The sequence below is a fragment of the Octopus sinensis genome, linkage group LG2 (genome assembly GCF_006345805.1).
Source record: "Octopus sinensis linkage group LG2, ASM634580v1, whole genome shotgun sequence".
Lineage (NCBI taxonomy): Eukaryota > Metazoa > Mollusca > Cephalopoda > Octopoda > Octopodidae > Octopus > Octopus sinensis.
Window position 1 is genome coordinate 175,852,406 of NC_042998.1, and position 21,989 is coordinate 175,874,394.

Sequence of the window (21,989 nt, forward strand, 5' to 3'; positions counted from 1 at the left end):
GGATTTTCTCTTAAAATTTGTTTTTCTATTACTACTGCTATGTGTGTGCTTGGATAAGATGTGGATGTCAAGTTGACCCAAGTTGCCTCTATGGCGGTCTTTGGCATGTTGGTAGAGTATAGAGGACTGTTTTTTGTCACTGGTAATGATCACGCTTGAATGGTGCTTTTTACGTGCCACCAGCACGAAAGCCAGTTAGCCACTCTGGCAACAATCACGCTTGGATGGTGCTTTTAGTGCTCCACTAGCATGGATACCAGTCATCAAATTTGACTTCGATTTTGATTGCCTCAACAGGTCTTTGCAAGCAGAGTTTAGTGCCCAATGAAGGAAAGGTATGCATAAGTGGTCTGGTTACACTCCTGGCATAGGCCATGAGGTTATGGTCTCATTTGGCTTTCCGGGTCTTCTCAAGCACAGCATATTTCCAAAGATCCCGGTCACTAGTCATTGCCTCAGTGAGGCCCAATGTTTGAAGGTCATGCTTCACTACTTCATCCCAGGTCTCCCTGGGTCTGCCTCTTCCACAGGTTCCCTCAACCGCTAGGGTGTGGCACTTTTCCCACAGCTATCCACATCCATTCTTGCCACACGGCCATACCAGTGCAGTTGTCTCTCTTGCACACCACATCTGATGCTTCTTAGGTCCAACTTTTCTCTCAAGATACTTACAATCTGTTGAGTATGCACACTGACATTACACATCCATCGGAGCATACTGGCTTCATTCTTTGCAAGCTTACGCATATCAAGCTTACCAAACCTTGTGTGAATTTTGTATACGGAAATTGAAAGCTTGTTGTATGTATGTGTATATTTGTGTGTGTGTGTTTGTGTGTCTGTATGCAACACCATCGTCTGACAACCAATGTTGCTGTGTTTACATGCCCATAACTTAGCAGTTCTGTAAAAGACACTGATTGAATAAGTACTAGGCTTAGAAATAAATCTTAGCGTTGATTTGTTTGACTAAAGACAGTGTTCCAACATGACCACAGTCACATGATTGAAACAAGTAAAACAATAAAAGACTAATCCATTTTAATCCCAAGCAATGTCAGGTATCTCTGCTAGTTTATATATAAAACACTACAATTAGCCGTCATTTTTGACAGCACAGGGCCAGCTAGTTACTAACATAAACACTATGTCAACAAATTTAGTGGAGGAAGAGGTGGAGGAGCCAGTCAATTAAATTGATATTAGTACTTTACTGGTATTCTATTTTAATGAAGGAAATTCTATTTTTGAAGGAAGAAAGACAGAGATGACCTCTGTAAGATTTGAACTTAAAAAGGAGAGGGCTGTAAGCCATTTTGTCTGATGCCCTAAAAATTCTATTAAGTAGTTAATACTTTTAGTGATGAGAACACTGATGATGGCAGTGGTCATGGTGAGGAAAATAATGATGCTAATGAGGACTGTAGTATGATGATGATTAGGAGAAAGAATGAGATATGATGCTGATACTGATATAATATTAACAAACAATAGTATATAACTGTTAACTTAAAATATATATAATAACAACAGCAATGACAACAGCTAGGTGCAGACATGGTTTTGTGATTAAGAAGCTAGCTCCTCAACCATGTAGTTTCAGGTTCAGTCCTACTGTGTGGCACCTTGGACAAGTGTCTTCTACTTTAACCTCAGGCTGACCAATGTCTGTGAGTGAATTTAGTTGAGGGAAACAATGGAAATATGTTGTATATGTAAATATATGTGTGTGTGTCTTGCATTTGTATTTGCCTCCACATCACCTGATAACAGGTGTTGGGGTGTTTATGTCCCTATAACTTAGCAGTTTGACAAACTGATAGAATAAGTATTGGGGTCGATTTGTTTGACTAAATCATTCAAGGCAGTGCTCCAGCATAGCCACAGTTCAATGACTAAAAAAAGTATAAGATAGTAAGGACTAAGCAACAAAGGTTCGAAAGTTGAAATTCTTTATTACTTGCGTGAAGGATACCCATTTTGTGCATCTAGATAAGCTTGATGAATTAAATCAGTGTGTTCACAGTTTAAATGGATGGTACACTGGTGATGTGGCATTGGTGTGTTCTTCTTGGTGTTTGGATCAGCAGTAAAGTTGGGCAGCTCTTTCACAGCGACTAAAATTACATGTTGGTATTTGGAAGGAAAAAAAAAAATCTCAATTAGCAAATTTTATGACTTTAAATAAATTATTTATTCAATTATTTGACTTTATTTCTAAACATCAGATCCACTACCACTCCTCTCAAATAAGTTAGCTTTTCAAAGTTTTAATTTTATTTGATTGCTTTGTTGTTACACTGCTAAACCTCAATATAATTTACATTGTTAAATATGGCACATAAAAGGCACCATTTGAGCATGGCCGCCGCCAGTACCGACTGACTGGCCTTCATGCCAGTGGCACGTAAAAGCACCCACTACACTCTCGGAGTGGTTGGCGTGAGGAAGGGCATCCAGCTGTAGTCCAACTGTAATCCAGATTGGAGTCTGGTGCAGCCATCTGGTTCGCTAGACCTCAGTCAAATCGTCCGACCCATGCTAGCATGGAAAGCTGACGTTAAACGATGATGATGGGTAATCAAAAGATTGAGAGAGACTGTTACATTCCTGTCATTAATAGGGAACTGTTGCAAGTGTTATGCATTACATAAACTGGCTAATTGCCTAAGGCATTAAAATCAGGGTCCTCCCACATCAAGTAACCTACTCAAAATTTCTTAATACAGTTTGAAACATGAATGAAAGGAAGTGAGGTCATTCTTGGAACAAAGAAGAAAGGACATGGGTAAGTGGCAAGGCAGGGTGAGAGGTCTATGCGGTGTTATGACCTACCACATGATTCAACATGAAATATTTCAGATTTTACTCAGTGAAAATTTACTTATAGATTACTTGTTTGCAATTAATTAATTTTCTGACTGTATTTTCCAACTGGTGTGAAGGGAGAAATAGCTGAAGGATGTTCAGGGGTAAAATTGGAGACTCTTATTGTAGGATTGGGAGAAGCAGGTTACACTTTGTTGGACTGGAAGAAGGTCATGTAATTTGTAGGGATGGGTTAAGGGTGCTGAATATTTGGCCCCAGCCTGGTTCTTTTCTTACATGTTATTTTCAGAATTATGTTATTCTGTATATTCAGCCATTTTAAAAATGGTATGGAAAAGTTTAGAGGAGATTTGGCTATCATTTCTAGCAAAATGAGCAGCCACATACAAACTGCCAGTCTTCCTCAAAACATCTTGCCTGTAGACACATGTGCAGAAAACTAATTTTTATTATAAATAAATAAATATAAAAGAAAGCACAATTTTTTTCTTACCATTGATCTTTGTCACTGGTGAAGTATAATCTATCACTTCTATTTCTTTGGTAAGGTCACTGGATAAGGTTCCCTGAAATATTGCAAATTAGAAGCTTGACTTCATATAAGAAAGTACTTCTACCCTTACTGTAAATCAGTTTTAGATTTCTAACATCTAAAAATAAGATAGTAGAAGGAAGATGACCAGTGATGATGATGTTTGCAGGACCTATGAAAACCGTAGATATTAGGTTTGTTTGTAGCAAAAACATAGGCAAAGAAATAATTCTAGAGGAATGTAGTTTTAGAAAAGATGGATTGGGAAAGTAGGAAAGATTTTGATTAGTAACATTCAGATCAAACCACAAAGGTGTCATAATTTTGCCTTTATTTAGCTTTTTATTTATATTTGGTGTGGTTAGGGCTGTAAGTTCTCTCAAGATTAATTCATATTCTCTATGATGTTCTGTAAATTTCTTCAGAAATTACTTTGTAATGGCTATTAAACTCTACTGGAAAACAATGTTGATAATTCTGTCAACATTATGTTGATCTGTTGTTCAAACCAGCAAACTGGCAGAATTGTTAGCATGCTGGGCAAAATGCTTTACGTTTTGGGTTCAAATTCTGCCGAGGCCAACTTTGCCTTTTGTCTGTTCGGGGTAGATAAATTAAGAACCAGTCAAGTACTGGGGTTGATCTGATTGACTATCCCACTCCCTACAAATTCCAGGCATTGTGCCTACTGTAGAAAGGATTATATTGATCTCTTGTGAGTTAAATATATTATTTACTTGACAGTTACCAGATGAAGTGGAGTACTATTTACATAAATGGGATCCTGTTGCTATATACGCACTCACACATATGTACACATACACACACGCTAGCTCACATTCAACAGATTGCCAATCATTAAACTGATTGGCAATGATGCACTCACCTACATGCAGCAACAACTTACACACAAATAGGGTTTCTGCTCTCCTTCTATTGCTACTACAATGGCTTCTTTTCTGAACTCTATGCCCCATACCCTCTTATAATAATAATAATAATAATAATAATAATAATAATAATAATAATAATAATGAAATTATTGTATACAGTGCTCAGGTGCACCACAACTTGTCAAAAGTGCATATAAAGCGTATGCAGTAATGTACAAATGTCTGGAAAGTGAACAGTGTATGAGTCAGATACATGCTTGCGTGTGTATGGAGTGGAGAAAATCAGGTGTAGTGTTGGCGAATCTCAGGAAGCATAGAAGTTTTGAAGGATGCAGTGCTCCGACAACTAACAACTGATGCCGGCAGTTTGTTCCATGCTTCAGCAACTCTTAGCGTGAAAAAATGTTTCTGAAAGTCATGGGGAAGATCTTATAGTTCATTCATCTTTTTTCTTCCTAAAACCTCCATTGATTCTCACCTCACAGGCTCTGAATTAGTCTCAGAGAAGGAAGAGTTAGCCAGTGTACTACAGTTTTCAAGACCTGTTTCAACTAAATAATCTTTCCATTGCTTACAACAAGGAATTGTACTATTCTTTAAAACCTATTTACATCTAGATGAACTGGATTCTTGACAGTTGTATTTTGGTCAAATACTTAGTGTAGAACCAGTGCACAACACCTTTATTAGAACTTATTGTACCTCACCCCAAACACATCTTACTATATCACATCAACAACCTTATTATATCACATCAAACATCTTGCTGTAACACATCAAACATCTTGTTATATCACATCAAACATCTTGCTATAGGACTGTATCTCACATACTTAAGTAATAACTTGCATCAAAACACATTTTACTGCCTCATCACCGAACACACCTTGCTATGCTGTGCCTAAAGCACATTTATGCCCTCCTCAAACATAATAAACTATGTCTGAAGCAGGACAGATTTCTGAAAATTGGTTTAATTATGCCATAACTCTAAACAAGAAAAAAGAGAAAATGCATTAAGGAAATGGAAATGGCAAATAAGTACAAATAATTAACTAATTAAAAAAATACTAACTTTTGGAAGAAGATCCAAAAATGTAACTTTAGGAGTGGCATTGGACAATACTGCTCGAGCAATTACTTCAGTACCGTCTTCTAGAACAACACCTCTAGCTCTGTTGTTCTCTATCAGAATGGTGCTGACAGGCTGGAATAAAATACAAGGGAGATAACAGTGGGTTGACCTAAGAATAAAAACTTCTTTTGATTAGGTGCAAAGTTGAGCTGGAGTCAATTGAAATGGAATAGTTTATTACTCTATTGATATCTATGAAATACAAAACTAGATGCATTACAATGAAGTAGTCGATTTAGTACTCTGCTGTCTTAGCTACAGCAATTGTATGAATAAAACCAAAAACGAAGCATTATGTGAATATAACCAATATATTAATCAAATAAATGTATAATGAAATAAATTTAGTTATATATTATTCTGGAAAGGGATGTTATTATACTTTTGTTTTATTAGCAAATAGTTTGGGAGTTTGAAGTGATAAAAGAATAACTGAAGTTATTTGTGAAAAGTGTAACTGAATCCATATTTTTATTGGATAAAAATTAAACCATTTTTCTACTCTTATTTTATTCTGAGGCATCCTATGACTATTCCTCCTCCTCCTCAACCCTTGGACATTAGTATCTCCAGTCCCAGGAATCATAGGGCCAGTTACCTGGTTTATATGGTATATATGAGGGACTCCTGAAAAGTTCCTGATTTTGGATAAAAGAAAATACCGGAGGATCAGTTAATTATAATTTCATTCGACATATCCCCCTCTCAGATTCGCACATTTATTGCAGCTGTCCTTCAGTTTTTCTAAGCCCTGTAAAAAAACTCAGAAGGTTAGATTTCTAATCAGACCTTTCCCAATGCCCTTAAAGCCAGGAACTTTACAGCACCCCATTGTGAATAACCAAGATCAAAACATTCCCCCTGCACAGGATGCCAGTCTGTCACAGGGTTATTTATTTACAGCTGAGTGGACTGGAGCAATGTGAAATGAAGTTGTTTGGCTCAAGAACACAACACACAGCCCAGTGGGGTACCTCAAATTTTCTATAAGTGCAAAATAGAACAATTTCAAGTATGCTCGGAATGCTGACATGGTGGTATGCATGCTATAGCACAGATATTCTTTTACTTGTTTCATTCAATCTGACTGTGGCAAAGCTGATGGGTAGTATTGACAACTCCAACCAGTATTGGGCATACTACCCAGTTGGATGACCTGGAAAGAAATGGCGGAGGTACATTTTGTGGTTTTTTGTGAATTTAGCTATTGTTAATTCATATATTGTTTATGTAAAAAGCCACTAGGTACCTCCATTACCAAAGGACTATGATTATATGAAATTTTGGGTTGAGATTGCATCTCAGTTATAATAATAATAATAATAATAATAATAATAATGAAATTATTGTATACAGTGCTCAGGTGCACCACAATTTGTCAAAAGTGCGTATAAAGCATATGCAGTAATGTATAAATGTCTGGGAAGTGAACAGTGTATGAGTCAGATACATGCTTATGTGTGTATGGAGGGGAGAAAATCAGGTGTAGTGTTGGTGAATTTCAGGAAGCATGGAGGTTTTGAAGGATCCAACAACTAACAACTGATGCCGGCAGTTTGTTCCATACTTCAGCAACTCTTAGTGTGAAAAAATGTTTCCGAAAGTCATGGGAGCTGTGCTGTTTTCTGACTTTGTAAGCATGTCCACGGGTGTTAGACAGTTTGAAAAGGTGCTCAGAGTTATTGTTAGTAAGATGGTTAATAATTTTATGGGTGTCTGCAAAGTCAGCTGCCAGACGTCGGAGTTTCAATGCATCCATGCCCAAGGAAGTAAGGCGTTCAGAATATGGCAAATGCCTGATGAATGGAGGGTAAAAGCCCTTATGTAAGGGCTTTTCTTCAGGAAAGTACAGAATTGGGAGAAAAGCAAAATTAACTGAGATGGATGTCAACAGAGAAAATATCAACTTCCAATAGATTGCAATGAAATTAAGAAAGGTAGTGTTGATAATACATATTTTACAAATCTTTTGACACATGAACATAAGAAAAGATAATAAAGTATAATGTCACTATATGTCATAAGATTGAAGAATATAATTACATGTGTTATTTGGGTAGATTTTGAGATAATTTATTCAGTAGATATTCATACTGATAAAGTTGAACTCTTTAGTTCACCTTTATCACATCTGAGATTAAGCATCTTATATCAACAATACAAGCCATAAAACGACCATTTGACTAGTGGATATTATTTGATATTTTAATAATTTACTTCTAATTCTCCATATTATAAAAAGTGGAGTGTTTATTAACAGAGTAACAGAGTAACAGACTGTCCTTCATATCATTATCTTGCCATCTTTGAAACAGGATTTAACCATTTTGATGCCAACCTGCTTGAGATTGTCTCTGATTCTGTTTTTAAACTCTTTGCATTTAAATTAAAACTTTTTATCATAATTTTATATAAGAATCTTTTATTAAACTATGTTCCAAAAGCCAGTTTAATTATAATAATAAAAATGTTAATTTACTAAATCAATCCTAATTCTTAATTATTTTCAAAATACAGTCACAAAAGGGTTGAACAACTTATCAGTCATACAAACTGGGGCAAATTGACTTATGCATTTCAATTTATGACTTAACTAGCAGTATCGCCCGGCGTTGCTTGGGTTTGTAAGGGAAATAACTATAAAGCATTTTTAGAGAGTTATAGCCAAAAAATAGCAAAAAAATGGAAAAAAAATTATGGTAAATTTTATTTTGAGTTAAAAAGGTCGAGTTGCGTCCCCTAGACAGTCTGTGGTTTGAGTTTCTGATTCTCGACCCCATTTCGAATTTATCGTTTTTTTTCAGAACTGGGGAAATTTTCAAAATTTTCGCTGCGTTAGTTTTGAATTATGACATTGGGCTATGTGTGTGTCAAGTTTCATCAGAATCGGTTGAAAGCCGTGGTCAGGGTGAGGGTACAACCTGACAGACACACAGACATGCAGACACACAGACAGACAAACTGCCGTTTATATAGAGAGATATGAATAGTAATGCAGTACCCTAAACTCATAGTAATCGTGTCTTATACATTACTACAGATAGGAATATCTATTGGAAGATCAGAAAATTCATGGTATGTTTCTGCAGTTGACACTGGAAGGTATCAATATTCATCTGAGAAAGAACTAGATGTAAAAATCAAACAAAGATTAAGAATAATAAAAAAGCAATACCTTGTTTGTGAAAATATCTGCACCTTGGTCTGTGGCACAATTAGCAATTGCCTGAGAGACTGAACCCATACCACCTTGGACATAACCCCAAGCACCCTTCACACCTTCCAGCTGACCCATCACATGATGCAACAATACATATCTGTAACAATAAATACATTTTATATATCAACACAAAAAGACTTTTGCATTTCATGTCGTATCTAATTATATTTCTGAAGAAAGTATATATTCCTTTTAAAGACAAATAAGTCTTAATGGCTCTGTTAACCTTGATGGTTCAACACTGTAAACAGCCGTCCAAGAATTTGGACCTGGAGATCTCCATTTCCAGCGAGTTCGAGGGCCACCTCCCAGTGGTGTCAGGCGTCAACGAAGAGCCCTCGACTACAACAAGACGACCAAAGTTTTTTTTTTCCTTCAAGGTCTGGGGTTTCCCGCCACAAAGCCCTAGACTATCACCTAATCACCCATACCCATTTTGTTGCTTAACAACAACAACAACACTGTAAACAGTAAGAACATATGTATGATTGACGAGAGTCTTGTTGCCTACTAGCGATGCATATGTCAAATTTAGCCACGAGTCAACCTTAGAACAAACTAGTAGTTTATATGAAGGAAGAAATACTTTGCAATTGCTTAAAGCCATAAAAGAGATCAACTTCAATGCACAATCACATTTTCTAATAGCAGTAATGTAAGAAGAAGGAGATTGTTTTTACCATTTAAAAATGTCATATTGACCAAAAACGCCTCAGCAGACGAAAATGAATTATATAAAAAATTGTTTTGATGTATCTAAATCTGTTGTCAAAATTTTCTCTGTAACTAGACAAAAAGATTATTCTGATTGTTGTGCGAATATTGAAAATGTAAGCCACTTGGCTACCGAATGGCATAGAAATGTAAACAGAGTGTAAAGTCTGTTGTTGTAATAACAGGCAAGATAGATTACTCTACCTTCTTTACTCTCTTTTTACTCTTTTACTTGTTTCAGTCATTTGACTGTGGCCATGATGGAGCACCGCCTTTAGTTGAGCAAATCGACCCCAGGACTTATTCTTTGTAAGCCGAGTACTTATTCTATTGATCTCTTTTGCCGAACTGCTAAGTTACAAGGACACAAACGCACCAGCATCGGTTGTCAAGCAACGTTGGCAGAGACAAACACAGACACACAAACATATACATACACATACACTCACACATATATATACATATATATGATGGGCTTCTTTCAGTTTCTGTCTACCAAATCCACTCACAAGACTTTGGTCGACCCAAGGCTATAGTAGAAGACACTTGCCCAAGGTACCACGCAGTGGGACTGAACCTGGAACCATGTGGTTGGTAAGCAAGCTACTTACCACATAGCCAACTCCTACGTTTAGTGAATTTAAATGAAAGACTGACTTCGCAGTTCAGAGAAATATTTCAATAAGTGTTTAAAACGATATGGCTATTGATTTCTATGAGCTATTTTGAATTGAGCATCTCCAGGTCAGTAGGACAAAACTTTAATTAATCAACCACTACATTTCTGGAATGTAGGAATGGGCATTTAACAACTAGTGATGGAATCTTTATGTAGCTACACAACATGTTGCTGTAATTGTCAAACCTCTTTTTCCTTACACCACTTTAACTAACTGGTACTCCATCGGTTATGATGATGGGTATTCCAGTTGATCCGCTCAATGAAATTAACATGCAAATGACTGAGTACTCCACAGACACGTGTACCCTTAACATATTTCTCAGGGAGATTCAACATGACACAGAGTGTGACAAGGCTGGTTTCTTGGATTACAGGTAAAACTATGTTTTTCCGGATGAGTGGATTGGAACAGCATGAAATAAAGTGTCTTGCTCAAGGACACAGTGCACGATTAGGAATCGAACACACGACCTTACGATTGTGAGCAAATAACCCAACCACTAAGCCATGTGCCTTCACAAGTAAGCCACATTATTTAAGAAAGGAAACACAAATTGCAGTCCAGTACACATTCCTCTGAAACCAAAGCAGAATGGATACAGCTTGAACATTGATTAAAAAATAAATTGTAATATATGTGTAACGGTAATAATTTGTTGTTATAATTGCATGTTGTAGGATGTGAAAGATGAACAATGCTTGAAGTTTTAAGGAAATATTTATTTACCGTTACGTTACAAATACCTTGCCTTGACGAGCAGGTTGTGATAAATCCAAAAGTATGCGAAGTAAAGTTTGTGTTTGTGTCCTCTTCATTGTTTAGTAGTAGTAATTACAGAGAGAGATAGAATGATGTTGTAAGAGAACAGAATCAGAGCTAATGAGAATTGTAGGGTGTGGGACGTTGCCTCACAGTTACTGACAATAAACTTCATTTCTCCCCCAGACCAAGGTTCTAGCTGGTCAGCCAGACTTCATTGAGTCGTCACCGACTGTGACTAACTGATTTTGGGGTGTGCTTGCTTATATAACTATCCAGAAGGATAGATATTTCATTGAGAACAATAGATTTAGTTGGTGGTCGTGTTATCTCTATTCTAGCTTTTGGTGAAGTAGAAGAGGTTAGAAAGGGTCAAGTGATGAAGACATTATTTCGGCTTAGCTAAAGGCATCTGGAAAATGTAAAACTGCTGTCAGAGAAAAACCATTATTCCACCATGGGAAAAGTTCTGTCACAGCATTAATTTAAATTTGGCTATGGTGGATCAAATCCACTTCATGCATGCAAGATTCACTACATGCTCCTGGAGGTTAAAAACGGTAGTAATGTTGGTTCCTACTACCTTTGGTTTTGTTGAATAGAAATAACTAATGATGATAGGAATAAATGAAGCTATTGACTTACCCACTACCTGAATGATGAGGACTGGTCATTGATCCAATCACAGCATCAGTTGCCAAACTGGCTTTCAGGGGTTCTGATTCAAACCATTTATTCAAAACCTGAAAGTATCAACGTCATCAAATAGTCGTGAGGCTGGTTTAAGAAGGAATGGTACAAGAAGATCAAGGCAGACCTAGTAATTTTAATTCACATAAAAACCTGAACTAGATAAATTAGGAGTAATTAAATAGAAATAAGTTAAGTCGTATATAGTAAACAGAGATTGTAGAACAAATATATAAAGTAGAATTGATACAATAAGTTTGGGGCTGGGGATTATATTTCTTTATTACCCACAAGGGGCTAAACATAGAGGAGACAAACAAGGACAGATAAGTGGATTAAGTCGATTACATCGACCCCAGTGAGTAACTGGTACTTAATTTAACGACCCTGAAAGGATGAAAGGCAAAGTCAACCTCAGCGGAATTTGAACTCAGAACATAATGGCAGGTGAAATACAACTAAGCATTTTGTCTGGTGTGCTAACATTTCTGCTAGCTTGCCGCCTTTGGGACTGAGTATTAATGATAGCTAGGGTAGTGTTAAGTCAAGGTGTACCCCAGAGTAAAGAAGTCAGAATACACATTTGGAAATTGACAAAAAGAAAAAAGATCACTGTTGATCGCTGATGAGAGGATTATTCATCTGTGACTAACAATATGGCTTCTGTGGAATCATATCTATCTGAGACTTCTTTCCCTGTCACACACCAGGAGGCTCTTCTCATTCAGAACTTAGGTGAAATTTGCCAAAAAACATCGACACAGTCTGACATCAGCTCCTCCAAAGTTTCTGACAAATGGGTCTATCAGAAACATTACATCATCACAGTTTATACTGAGGATCTCTCTAGCTCACATTCATTTAACACTGGTAACGTAATTCCTTTTGTGAAATTATTTCCTCCTACTTCTTACAAATCTCTACCCAATGGTATAATTTTCTATTTCCCTTTAACTTTCTGTCCAGGATTTAAGCACACCATGAAAGATATTCAATATTTCCATAAATAGAAGTCATCATCATCATCATCATCTTCGTCTAACATCTGCTTTCCATGCTAGCATGGGTTGGACAATTTGACTGAGGGCTGGCAAACCAGATGGCTGCACCAGGCTCCAATCTTAATCTGGCAGAGTTTCTACAGCTGGATGCCCTTCCTAACGCCAACCACTCTGAGAGTGTAGTGGGTGCTTAGATATTTTCTAGCAGGCAGAGACTCGCAACCTAATTTCCTACAGCTGACTTAAAACACTCACTCACATGTCAAGAAAACACTCTTGCAACATTGCACCACCTAACTTTAAACAACACACAACTAAAACTCTCAAAGTTGCAACAAATGTAACACATTGTTGTCTCTGGTAATTTACTATGGTAACCACATATACAACATTATTAAATCAACATCCTAAAGACTATGACACATCTTCAGAGCTAAGATGCACTTTAGCTCTGATCAGTAGCTAATCTTCTACAAAGCACAAACAAGACTCCAATGTTTACATATTGAGAATGGGGCTGTTCCACACAATACAACATTCTAGAACATATATAAAAGAAGGTCATTTGATCGACTGCAGAAAACTAATTTACAATCAGACATGTTTTTCTATCCACATCCTCTGCCACTATTTCAATAGTTTCTCCCCTTCTTAATTAACAAGCTTCATACCACCATTGCCTAATCCACTGAATGCATCAATTCTTCTTCTCTCGTTCACCATTCTGTGTATCCCAATCTTCCCCATAAACACTTTTACTAGTTATTCCTCCCAAGAACTGCAGACCCCTGAGAACGTTTTCTCAATCCATTGTTTTTCTACGGGCATTAACCTACACAAGTTGAAACTGAACATCAGTTGTATATATTTCTCCAGTCTAGTGGATATTTATGAGGACCATTGGTACTTCACACACACACACACACACACACACACACACAGAAAAAAAAGAGACAATCACATTTTTTCAAACATGATAGAATCAGTGTGGACAGCCCTCTTGGTTCTCAACATTTTCCAGACAGAAAATTTGTTGGACAAAAGAAAACAAGACATTGAGTGAAACTAACCTTGGAAGCAGGGGCTGTCATTAACTCGAGAAGTGCTGTTTTATCATGTTTCAGTTGTTTTACTAAAAATAGAACAAAATGTTGACATTTCAAAAGAGAAAATATTTAGTGTAATTGGTTAAAATAAAAAAATTATTTGTTTGTGGTTGTGTGTAAGAGGATTGCTTCCTAACCATAAGTTTCTGGGTTCAGTCCCACTATGAGGCACCTTGAGTAAGTGTATTCTATTTTGGCCCCAAGCCAACTAAAGCCTTGTGAATGGATTTGGGAAATGGAAACTGAAAGAAGCCCCTTGTATATTATCATCATCATCGTTTAATGTCCACTTTCCATGCTAGCATGGGTTGGACAATTTGACTGAGGACTGGCAAACAAGATGGCTGCACCAGGCTCCAATCTGATCTGGCAGAGTTTCTACAGCTGGATGCCCTTCCTAACGCCAACCACTCCGAGAGTGTAGTGGGTGCTTCTACATGCCCCCGGCACGAGGGCCAGTCTGGCGGTACTGGCAACGGCCACACTCGAAATGGTGTTTTTACGTGCCACCTGCACAGGAGTCAGTCCAGCGGCACTGGCAACGACCTCATTCGAATGTTTTTTCACGTGCCACCGGCACAAGTGCCAGTAAGGCGACGCTGGTAATGATCACGCTCAAATGGTGCTTTTTACATGCCACCGGCACAGAAGCCAGACAGCCGCTCTGGCAGTGATCCCGCTTGGATGGAGCTGTTAGCGCTCCACTAGCATGGGTGCTTGTCATCAAATTTGGTTCAATTTCGATTTCACTTGCCCCAACAGGTCTTCGCAAGCAGAATTTAGTGTCCAATGAAGGGAGGTTTACATCAACTTATCTCCTCTGAAATTGCTGGCCTTGTGCTAAAATTTGAAATCAACTTAAAACAATGTTTTATTGTAAGTAGCTTCGAGTTTTGGGCCTTGCATTTCTGAACTGAAATGGTATTTGAATTCATGTCAGTATTTGTTTCTAAGTTAGAAATTATTATTAAACCCACTCTTATGATATCTGTCTGTCTGTCTGTCTCTCTCTCTATATATATATATATGTGTGTGTGTGTGTGTGTATGTGTGTATTTAGCATTCTTCTCTACAAAAGTGAAGTGACTAATAACAACAAAGGTATTTTGATCATTATTTACATTATTTACATTTGACGGATATTTGTCCTCATCTTGTTTGTTGTTAACACATTTCGGTTGATATACCCACCAGCCTTTATCAGGTGTCTTGGTGAAACTTCAAACCTGGGTTCTCATTCCTAAGGTATTTTTCGATATTATTATTATTATTATTATTATTATTCAGATCTTACTACTTGGAATCAAACTTGGAATCTTGGGGTTAGAAGCTTGCGCTCTTAACCACTATGCCATATCTGTCAAATGTAAATAATGTAAATAATGTACATAATTCTTCATCTCTTAAATATAGAACTGAACAGTATTTTGAGTTGTTTATTGCAGATACTGCTTTTTATATTTGGATAGATCACTTTATCCTGCATACCTCAGTTTACTTAGAGCTGTTATTGATAGACTTTTATGACAAGGTTATGTGATAGAGTAGCATCTATCTAGATGAATACTATTTTCCTTGTTTTGAAACTTAAATGTATTGAGAAAATGGTTGGGCATAAGAACCCAGGTTCGAAATTTCCCAAAGACACCTGATGAAGGCTGGAGGGTATATCAGCCGAAATGTGTTAACAACAAACAAGATGAGGACAAATATCCTTTAACTGTAAATAATGTACATAATTCCTCATCTCTTAAATATAGAACTGTAAAGACAACTTTATCTGTTAATCTACCTGTGATTCCACTGCACCTCTTATGTGTCCATAGTTTCTTCCAACTTCTTTCCTACATATTGAGCAGGGCCATTTACCCGATGGAAAGAGAGTTTTATCTTCTTTCTTACTAACAACTTTGGTCTTTGCTAGGTTAACTTTAAGGCCCTTTTATTCCAGGTTTTGTTTCCATATCTGGAATTTCTTCTCCAATTCTGCTAAAGATTTTGCAATAAGAGCAAGGTCATCAGCATATAACAGTTCCTATGGGCACAGTTTTGAATTCCTCTGTTATGGCCTGAAGGACTATAATGAATAAGAGTGGGCTGAGAACTGAGCCCTGGTGACTCCCTACCTGTATGCTAAATTCATCACTGTATTCATGGCTAACTCTCACCTTACTGACAGCACCAATGTACATGGCTTGTACAGCTCTAACAAGCTACTCCTCAACTCCTAACTTCTTTAGAGACCACCATATAACAAAGCTGAGAACTCTGTTGAAAGCTTTCTCCAGGTTGACAAAGGCTTACTTTTGGCCAAGTACCTTTCCTGCAGCTGTCTTACTGCATCTGTGGTACTCTTTCCAGGTACAAAACCAAACTGCATCTCATCAATACATTAAAACTCTTGAAGATACTATCTTACCTTTTACCAGTAAATAAAAAAAACCCAAATAAAACAAAAGGATTCTTATATTTTAAACCATTTTTTCATGTCATTGAAGCAGATATTGAACTGCCATATATCTTTCTTTCTTAATAGAGAAACTGTAGATTATTGTGGAGGTGGTATAAACTTAAAGGGATATAGAAAACCAACACCATGGCTTATGATAAAAGGCGGGTAAAAAAAGACCCATATTAAATATTTAGAAACATAATATCAGAAATATTATCAAATTTGAGAGAATATCAGACAGAATAATTTGTGGTATATTGTCCCTTTAGATTCTGATTTCAAATTTAGTTGAGACCAGCTTAACCTTTTGTACTTCTGAAGCCAATGAAATAATATATCTCCCAAATACTAGTGTTGATATAATCAACTACCCCATTTGAGGATTTGCCCCAGCATGGCCACAGACTAATGAGTGAAACTAGTAAAAGAATAACACAGACAACTTACTAGACTTTCCAAAAGAATTCAAGGATGACCATAATTCTATGTATTTCTTAATCCCTCTTTCATTGAAAGTTGGTAAATGTAGAGCAGGATTATCTAACAAAGGATCCAGAGAATCCACAATTCTTTGTAATTGCTCTTCATATCTTTCAAATTTCTGAAATATTTGTAAATAAATATAAATGTGTGTGTGTGTGTGTGTGTGTGTGTGTGTTGTGTGTGTGTGTGTGTGTGTGTGTGATCACAGTATTATACCTTTGTTAGAAATGTTTGTGAAATATTGTTTTGTAAATGTTGACTGGAATTGAAGATGAAAAATATCTTCATAATATAGGTGCAAAAATTTGAATGAAGATGCATTTTATGAACCCTCATTTAATAAACCTTCATTATTATATTACATAGATTTATAAAACATATTTGTGTTTACAATAAATGAATTTATGATTCTTTACCTCAGCATCAGATTGAGAGAACTGAGCAATTTGCAGTTTATTAAGGTGGCCATCTCGTCCCAGTGTGAGAGATTTAGCTTTAGGATTTGAACTATTTGGCTGCAACAATGGTGTGTAAGAACTTGGATTTCTTAGAAAGATCTTTAACCCATATTTCTGGAAAAAGAAATGAAAGAATAAAGTTATGTTTACATTAAAATTTGATGCTGTCTTCAGAAAACTTATGAATGTAGTTAAAAACCTCTTTATTTATACTCATACAGGATTGGTAAACTGTGGTTTTGAATACAGAGTGCAAAGAAGATTATGGACAAGATAATAGTTTCTTGGAAATAAACACCTTAATGTTTAAATAACTATACACTTTATTTATAAATATTGAAAGAAATGTAAAGTAAATTTAGAACAGGAGACCCGTTTTGTAAATATTGAACAGAATATGAAAATAACAACTCAGCACCAAGTGTTGCTACCTAAATTTTTGACATTATGTGATAGTGATACAGACTACCATTCTTAATTTCTTACATTCTCCTGTGGCTAGTATTTATCTGTGCTTGAATATGTGCTTACTATCTTCCTTCTTAGTTTCAAGTCACAGTGGTTTTGGCTGCTGTTACAACAATTAAATGGTAGCAGCTTAGCTTGACAGTTGATGTATGCAAATTGTATGTTATAATGCATTGTAGTGTAGCTGATGAAATGAAAATTGGTAATTTATTTGCACTAGATAAAATTACACAATCATTATGTCATCTCTATTTGTGAGTATGCAGTGCAGACATATGACATCAAAACATACACCTACCAAATCTAAATATATATATAAACTACATCAACATACCAGAACTAAACATACATAAACTACATATGCATGTATATATCTCTTATTATAATCTATATATATATATTGTATCAGACTGCCTGAAGGGGAGCTAGGAGACAGGTTTATTTAGCCAGAGGGGAAGCAGATAAAAAAAAATTTGCCAATGTTCTGTACCATGAGTACCAAAGACTTGACCTATTTTGTGTTGCAAGACTATGTGAGAGAGAATTGTGATGTCATGGATGATGGTTCATTTGCATTAAACGAGGCTGCAAAGAGAGAGGTTTGGAGATACCACTATGAAAGGTTACTAAATAAAGTGAATGAATGGGAAAAAGAGAGTCTGCTGAATGCCAACCCAACAGAGGCACCAGCCATCCAAATTGACAATACCTTAGTAGATAAAGCAATTAAGGGTATGAAGACAGGGAAAGCCCCCAGCCCATCAGGAATCATTTGCAGAGATGCTCGAAATATCTGGCGGTGTTGGCTATAGCCTAGTCACCCATATAGTCAACCAAGTGACACAAGAAGGAGTCATACCCAATGACTGGTGTAGCAGCATCATAGTCAACTGCTACAAAGGTAAAGGTGACACATTAGATACAAATAATTACAGAGGGATCAAGTTGTTGGATCAGGTAATGAAGGTCACAGAGAGGGTCATAGCCCAACTAATTAGGGAAAGAGTCAGCCTAGATGAGATGCAGTTTGGGTTCATGCCAGGGAAATGCTTAAATTCATTATTTTAAACTCTGAAGCTTGCATTTAAAAAGTGACCAATCCACCCTCCCCTTTTTCAATTCTGTACAATCTTAGTTATGGTTGTAATGCACAACTTCCAGTTGTTCATTTAAAACTTTCATTGCACAACCTAAATATATTGCTTCCTAACATTAGTACAATGCCATACATTCTGGAGAAGGTATAGCTGATTAAATTTACTCCAGTAATTTATTCCATTGACCTGAAAAGGACAAAAGGCACTGCTGTTCTCAGAAGGAATTGAAGTGAAGTCATTACAGGATGTAATGAAATATCACAATGGATGTGTCTAATGCTCTTACAGTTCTTGTAAATTTATTGCCTTTGCAGAAGCTAAATATATTAGTAATACAGATATGTAGTTATTTTGTGATGTGGTTGGATACATTGTCTATCCCAAATGACTTTTGTTTAGAAAAGATGTTGATAGGCACTGTGGAAACTTGTGAAAAATATAAATCTCTCTATATATATAAAGCTGAAGTTGTCTGTGTATGGCAGGTTTGGTAGCCTTCAACTAACACTATCTCCTCCAAGACCCTGCAGCGCAAGTTGACCAAAACTGAGAGTATGATAGAAGAAGGCTTGCTCTTCCTTCCATAGAAGAAAACAATTCAAATCGGACCATGTTAACAACAAAAATTATTTACATCAAAAAGGTGCTTTTTTCCTATGAAAATCCCTATTTTTTACGATTTTTTTACTGCTATGTCACCATTTTTCAGTGTATTTCAACCAGAAAAATGTTCACTTAAAGAGAATAACAAGCTACATAATGCTAAATTTTTACTTTTCAAAAATTCCAATTCTAAAGGGTTGAAACAAACCCAAGCAACGCTGAGTGATACTGCTAGTCATAAATACAAATAAATGAATAAATATATGTATGTATGCACGCATATGAATATATGTGCGTATATATTATTTATCGTTACATTTTAGCTTTTACTTGTTTCAGTCATTGGACTGTGGCCATGCTGGGACACCACCCTGATTGGTTTTAGCTGAATTAATCAACTTCAGTATTAATTGTATTAGACCCTTTTACTGAACTGCTAAATTACAGGGACATAAACAAACCAACACTAGTTGTCAAGCAGCTGTGGGAGCAAACACACACAAATACACATGCACCTCCACCACAGACGCACACACATGATAGATTTCTTTCAATTTCCATGTACCAAATCCACCCACAAGGTTTTGGCTGACTTGAGGCTTTAGCAAAGACGCCCAAAGTGCTGTGCAGTGGGACTGAACCCAAGGCCACATGGTTGGAAAGTAAGCTTCTTAACCACACAGCCATGCCACATCCACCCACACACACACATACATCTATCAGATTCCTTTTTAAAATAAATATGAACTGCAAAACGCAAAACCTCATATACTGCATTACCTGCCCAAACTGCAAAGAAAATTACATTGGCAAAGCAAATAATTCCCTCTGCCAACGTGCAAGAATCTACAGGCAACATATCCGACAAGAAGAATTGCGCAAGATTCCATAAAGTAAGCATCTGGAAATATGCGGTGATGGAAAATTCAAAATTTTTCCCTTTTACAAATGTGCATGGGACGATTTGCAATACCAAAAAGCAATGGAGCTACATTTCATCAAAAAATTCTCTCCAAAATTGAATGCTTGAAAGAAAAGCAGAGACAGTACGTTTTGTAAGTGTTATACTAATGTTCTCTAATGCAAAATCATGAATTGAAAGAGGCGTGATCGAAGTTACACAGTATAAACATGGACATATTCTCAACCACACATACACACACAAAATCATGCACACATACACACACACACTTCATCAAGGAATCTTCCCTAAAATTGAATGCTTGAAGGTAAAGTGGAGAATTTGAATACTTTATTCCAAATGTAGCTCATCTCTAAAAATGTTCAGATACATATATGTGTAGCATTGGGATGTTCTAGCTTTACATATATATATAAACGTGTGTGTGTATATATATATGGATGAATGGATGGACAGATGGCCAGATGGATGGATGGATGGATGGATGGATGGACAGAGGGATAGATGGATAGACACACGGATGGATGGATGGATGGATGGGTAGAGGGAAAGAGAGAGAGAGAGAAGGGGGATCCACCTTCCTATTCACCATTCATTCATTTATTTAATTATTTTGCCTTTACCATTATATTGGAATGGGTTTAATGATGGTGACCACTTAAAAAAAAGAAAGGAAGGAAAAACAGGTGATGATGATGATGATGATATATATATATATATTCATTTTATTTTATTTGTTAATTTGCAAATATCATACTAATGTTTTTTCCTTTAGAACTACACTGTATCAAAAAATTCCCTCCAAAAATTAAGGTTTGGAAGGGGTATATTCTAAATATAACTCAAAGAGGAGAAAAAGAGTGGAGGAAAAAGGAAAAAAATGAAAGAAGAAAGGGGAAAAGGAAAAAGAAAGAAGAGAGATAGAAAGAAAGCAAAAAGACTTTCAGTGATGACCAAACCACACCTGTTTTTCCTTTCTTTCTTTTTTTTTTTAAGTGGTCACCATCCTTAAACCCATTCCAATATAATGGTAAGGGGAAAATAATTAAATAAATGAATGAATGGTGAATAGGAAGGTGGATACCTTTTCTCTCTCTCTTTCCTTCTACCCATTCATCCATCTATCCCTCTGTCCATCAATCCATCAATCTGGCCATCTGTCCATCCATTCATCCATCCGGCCATCTATCCATCCATCCATCCATCAGCCTATCTACCTACCTATATTTCTATCTATTCATCTCCATTGTCTTGGAACCTCACCCCCAAAAAACAAACAATGTTCTCTTCTAAACAATCCCCCCTCAAAAAAACGTCTGTTTTATATAAATGAACAAGCTGTTTGTACATTCACAAAATTGTATTTTACAAGTTCTAGAGAGGAACGAAAGTGCTAATAATAATGAAGAAATAAAAGGATATTTTCTCAAAGTTCTGACTTTTTTTTCAATACATACACATACATACATACATACATACATATATATATCATCATCATCATCATCGTTTAACGTCCGCTTTCCATGCTAGCATGGGTTGGACGGTTCAACTGGGGTCTGGGAAGCCTGAAGGCTGCACCAGGCTCAGTCAGATCTGGCAGTGTTTCTACAGCTGGATGCCCTTCCTAACACCAACCACTCCGTGAGTGTAGTGGGTGCTTTTTATGTGCCAATGACACAGGTGCCAGACGAGGCTGGTGAACGGCCACGCTTGGATGGTGCCAGGCGAGGCTGATAATGGCCACGATCGGATGGTGTTTGTTACGTGCCACCGGCACAGAGGCCAGTCGATGCAGTGCTGGCTACGGCCACGTTCGGATGGTTCTCTTACATGCCACCGGCACTGGTATCACAACTACAAATTCCACTGATGTTGATTGATTTCGATTTTGATTTTCACTTGCCTCAGCAGGTCTTCACAAGTAGAGTTTTGTGTCCCAAGAAG

General features: G+C 36.7%; 1 protein-coding gene across 1 annotated transcript in view; it reads right to left on the reverse strand.

The window, feature by feature from the left end:
- The window catches only part of LOC115226843 (pyridine nucleotide-disulfide oxidoreductase domain-containing protein 2-like), a 44,172-nt gene that overhangs the window by 15,597 nt on the left and 6,586 nt on the right, over window positions 1–21,989 (reverse strand). Inside the window, exons 5-12 of the mRNA XM_029797842.2 lie at window positions 16,914–17,069; window positions 16,462–16,615; window positions 13,527–13,588; window positions 11,411–11,508; window positions 8,565–8,706; window positions 5,330–5,461; window positions 3,323–3,395; window positions 1,961–2,117 (exon numbers count right to left, since the gene is read on the reverse strand). Coding sequence (XP_029653702.2) covers window positions 1,961–2,117; window positions 3,323–3,395; window positions 5,330–5,461; window positions 8,565–8,706; window positions 11,411–11,508; window positions 13,527–13,588; window positions 16,462–16,615; window positions 16,914–17,069 — 974 coding nt within the window. The remainder of the gene's footprint in view (window positions 1–1,960; window positions 2,118–3,322; window positions 3,396–5,329; window positions 5,462–8,564; window positions 8,707–11,410; window positions 11,509–13,526; window positions 13,589–16,461; window positions 16,616–16,913; window positions 17,070–21,989) is intronic.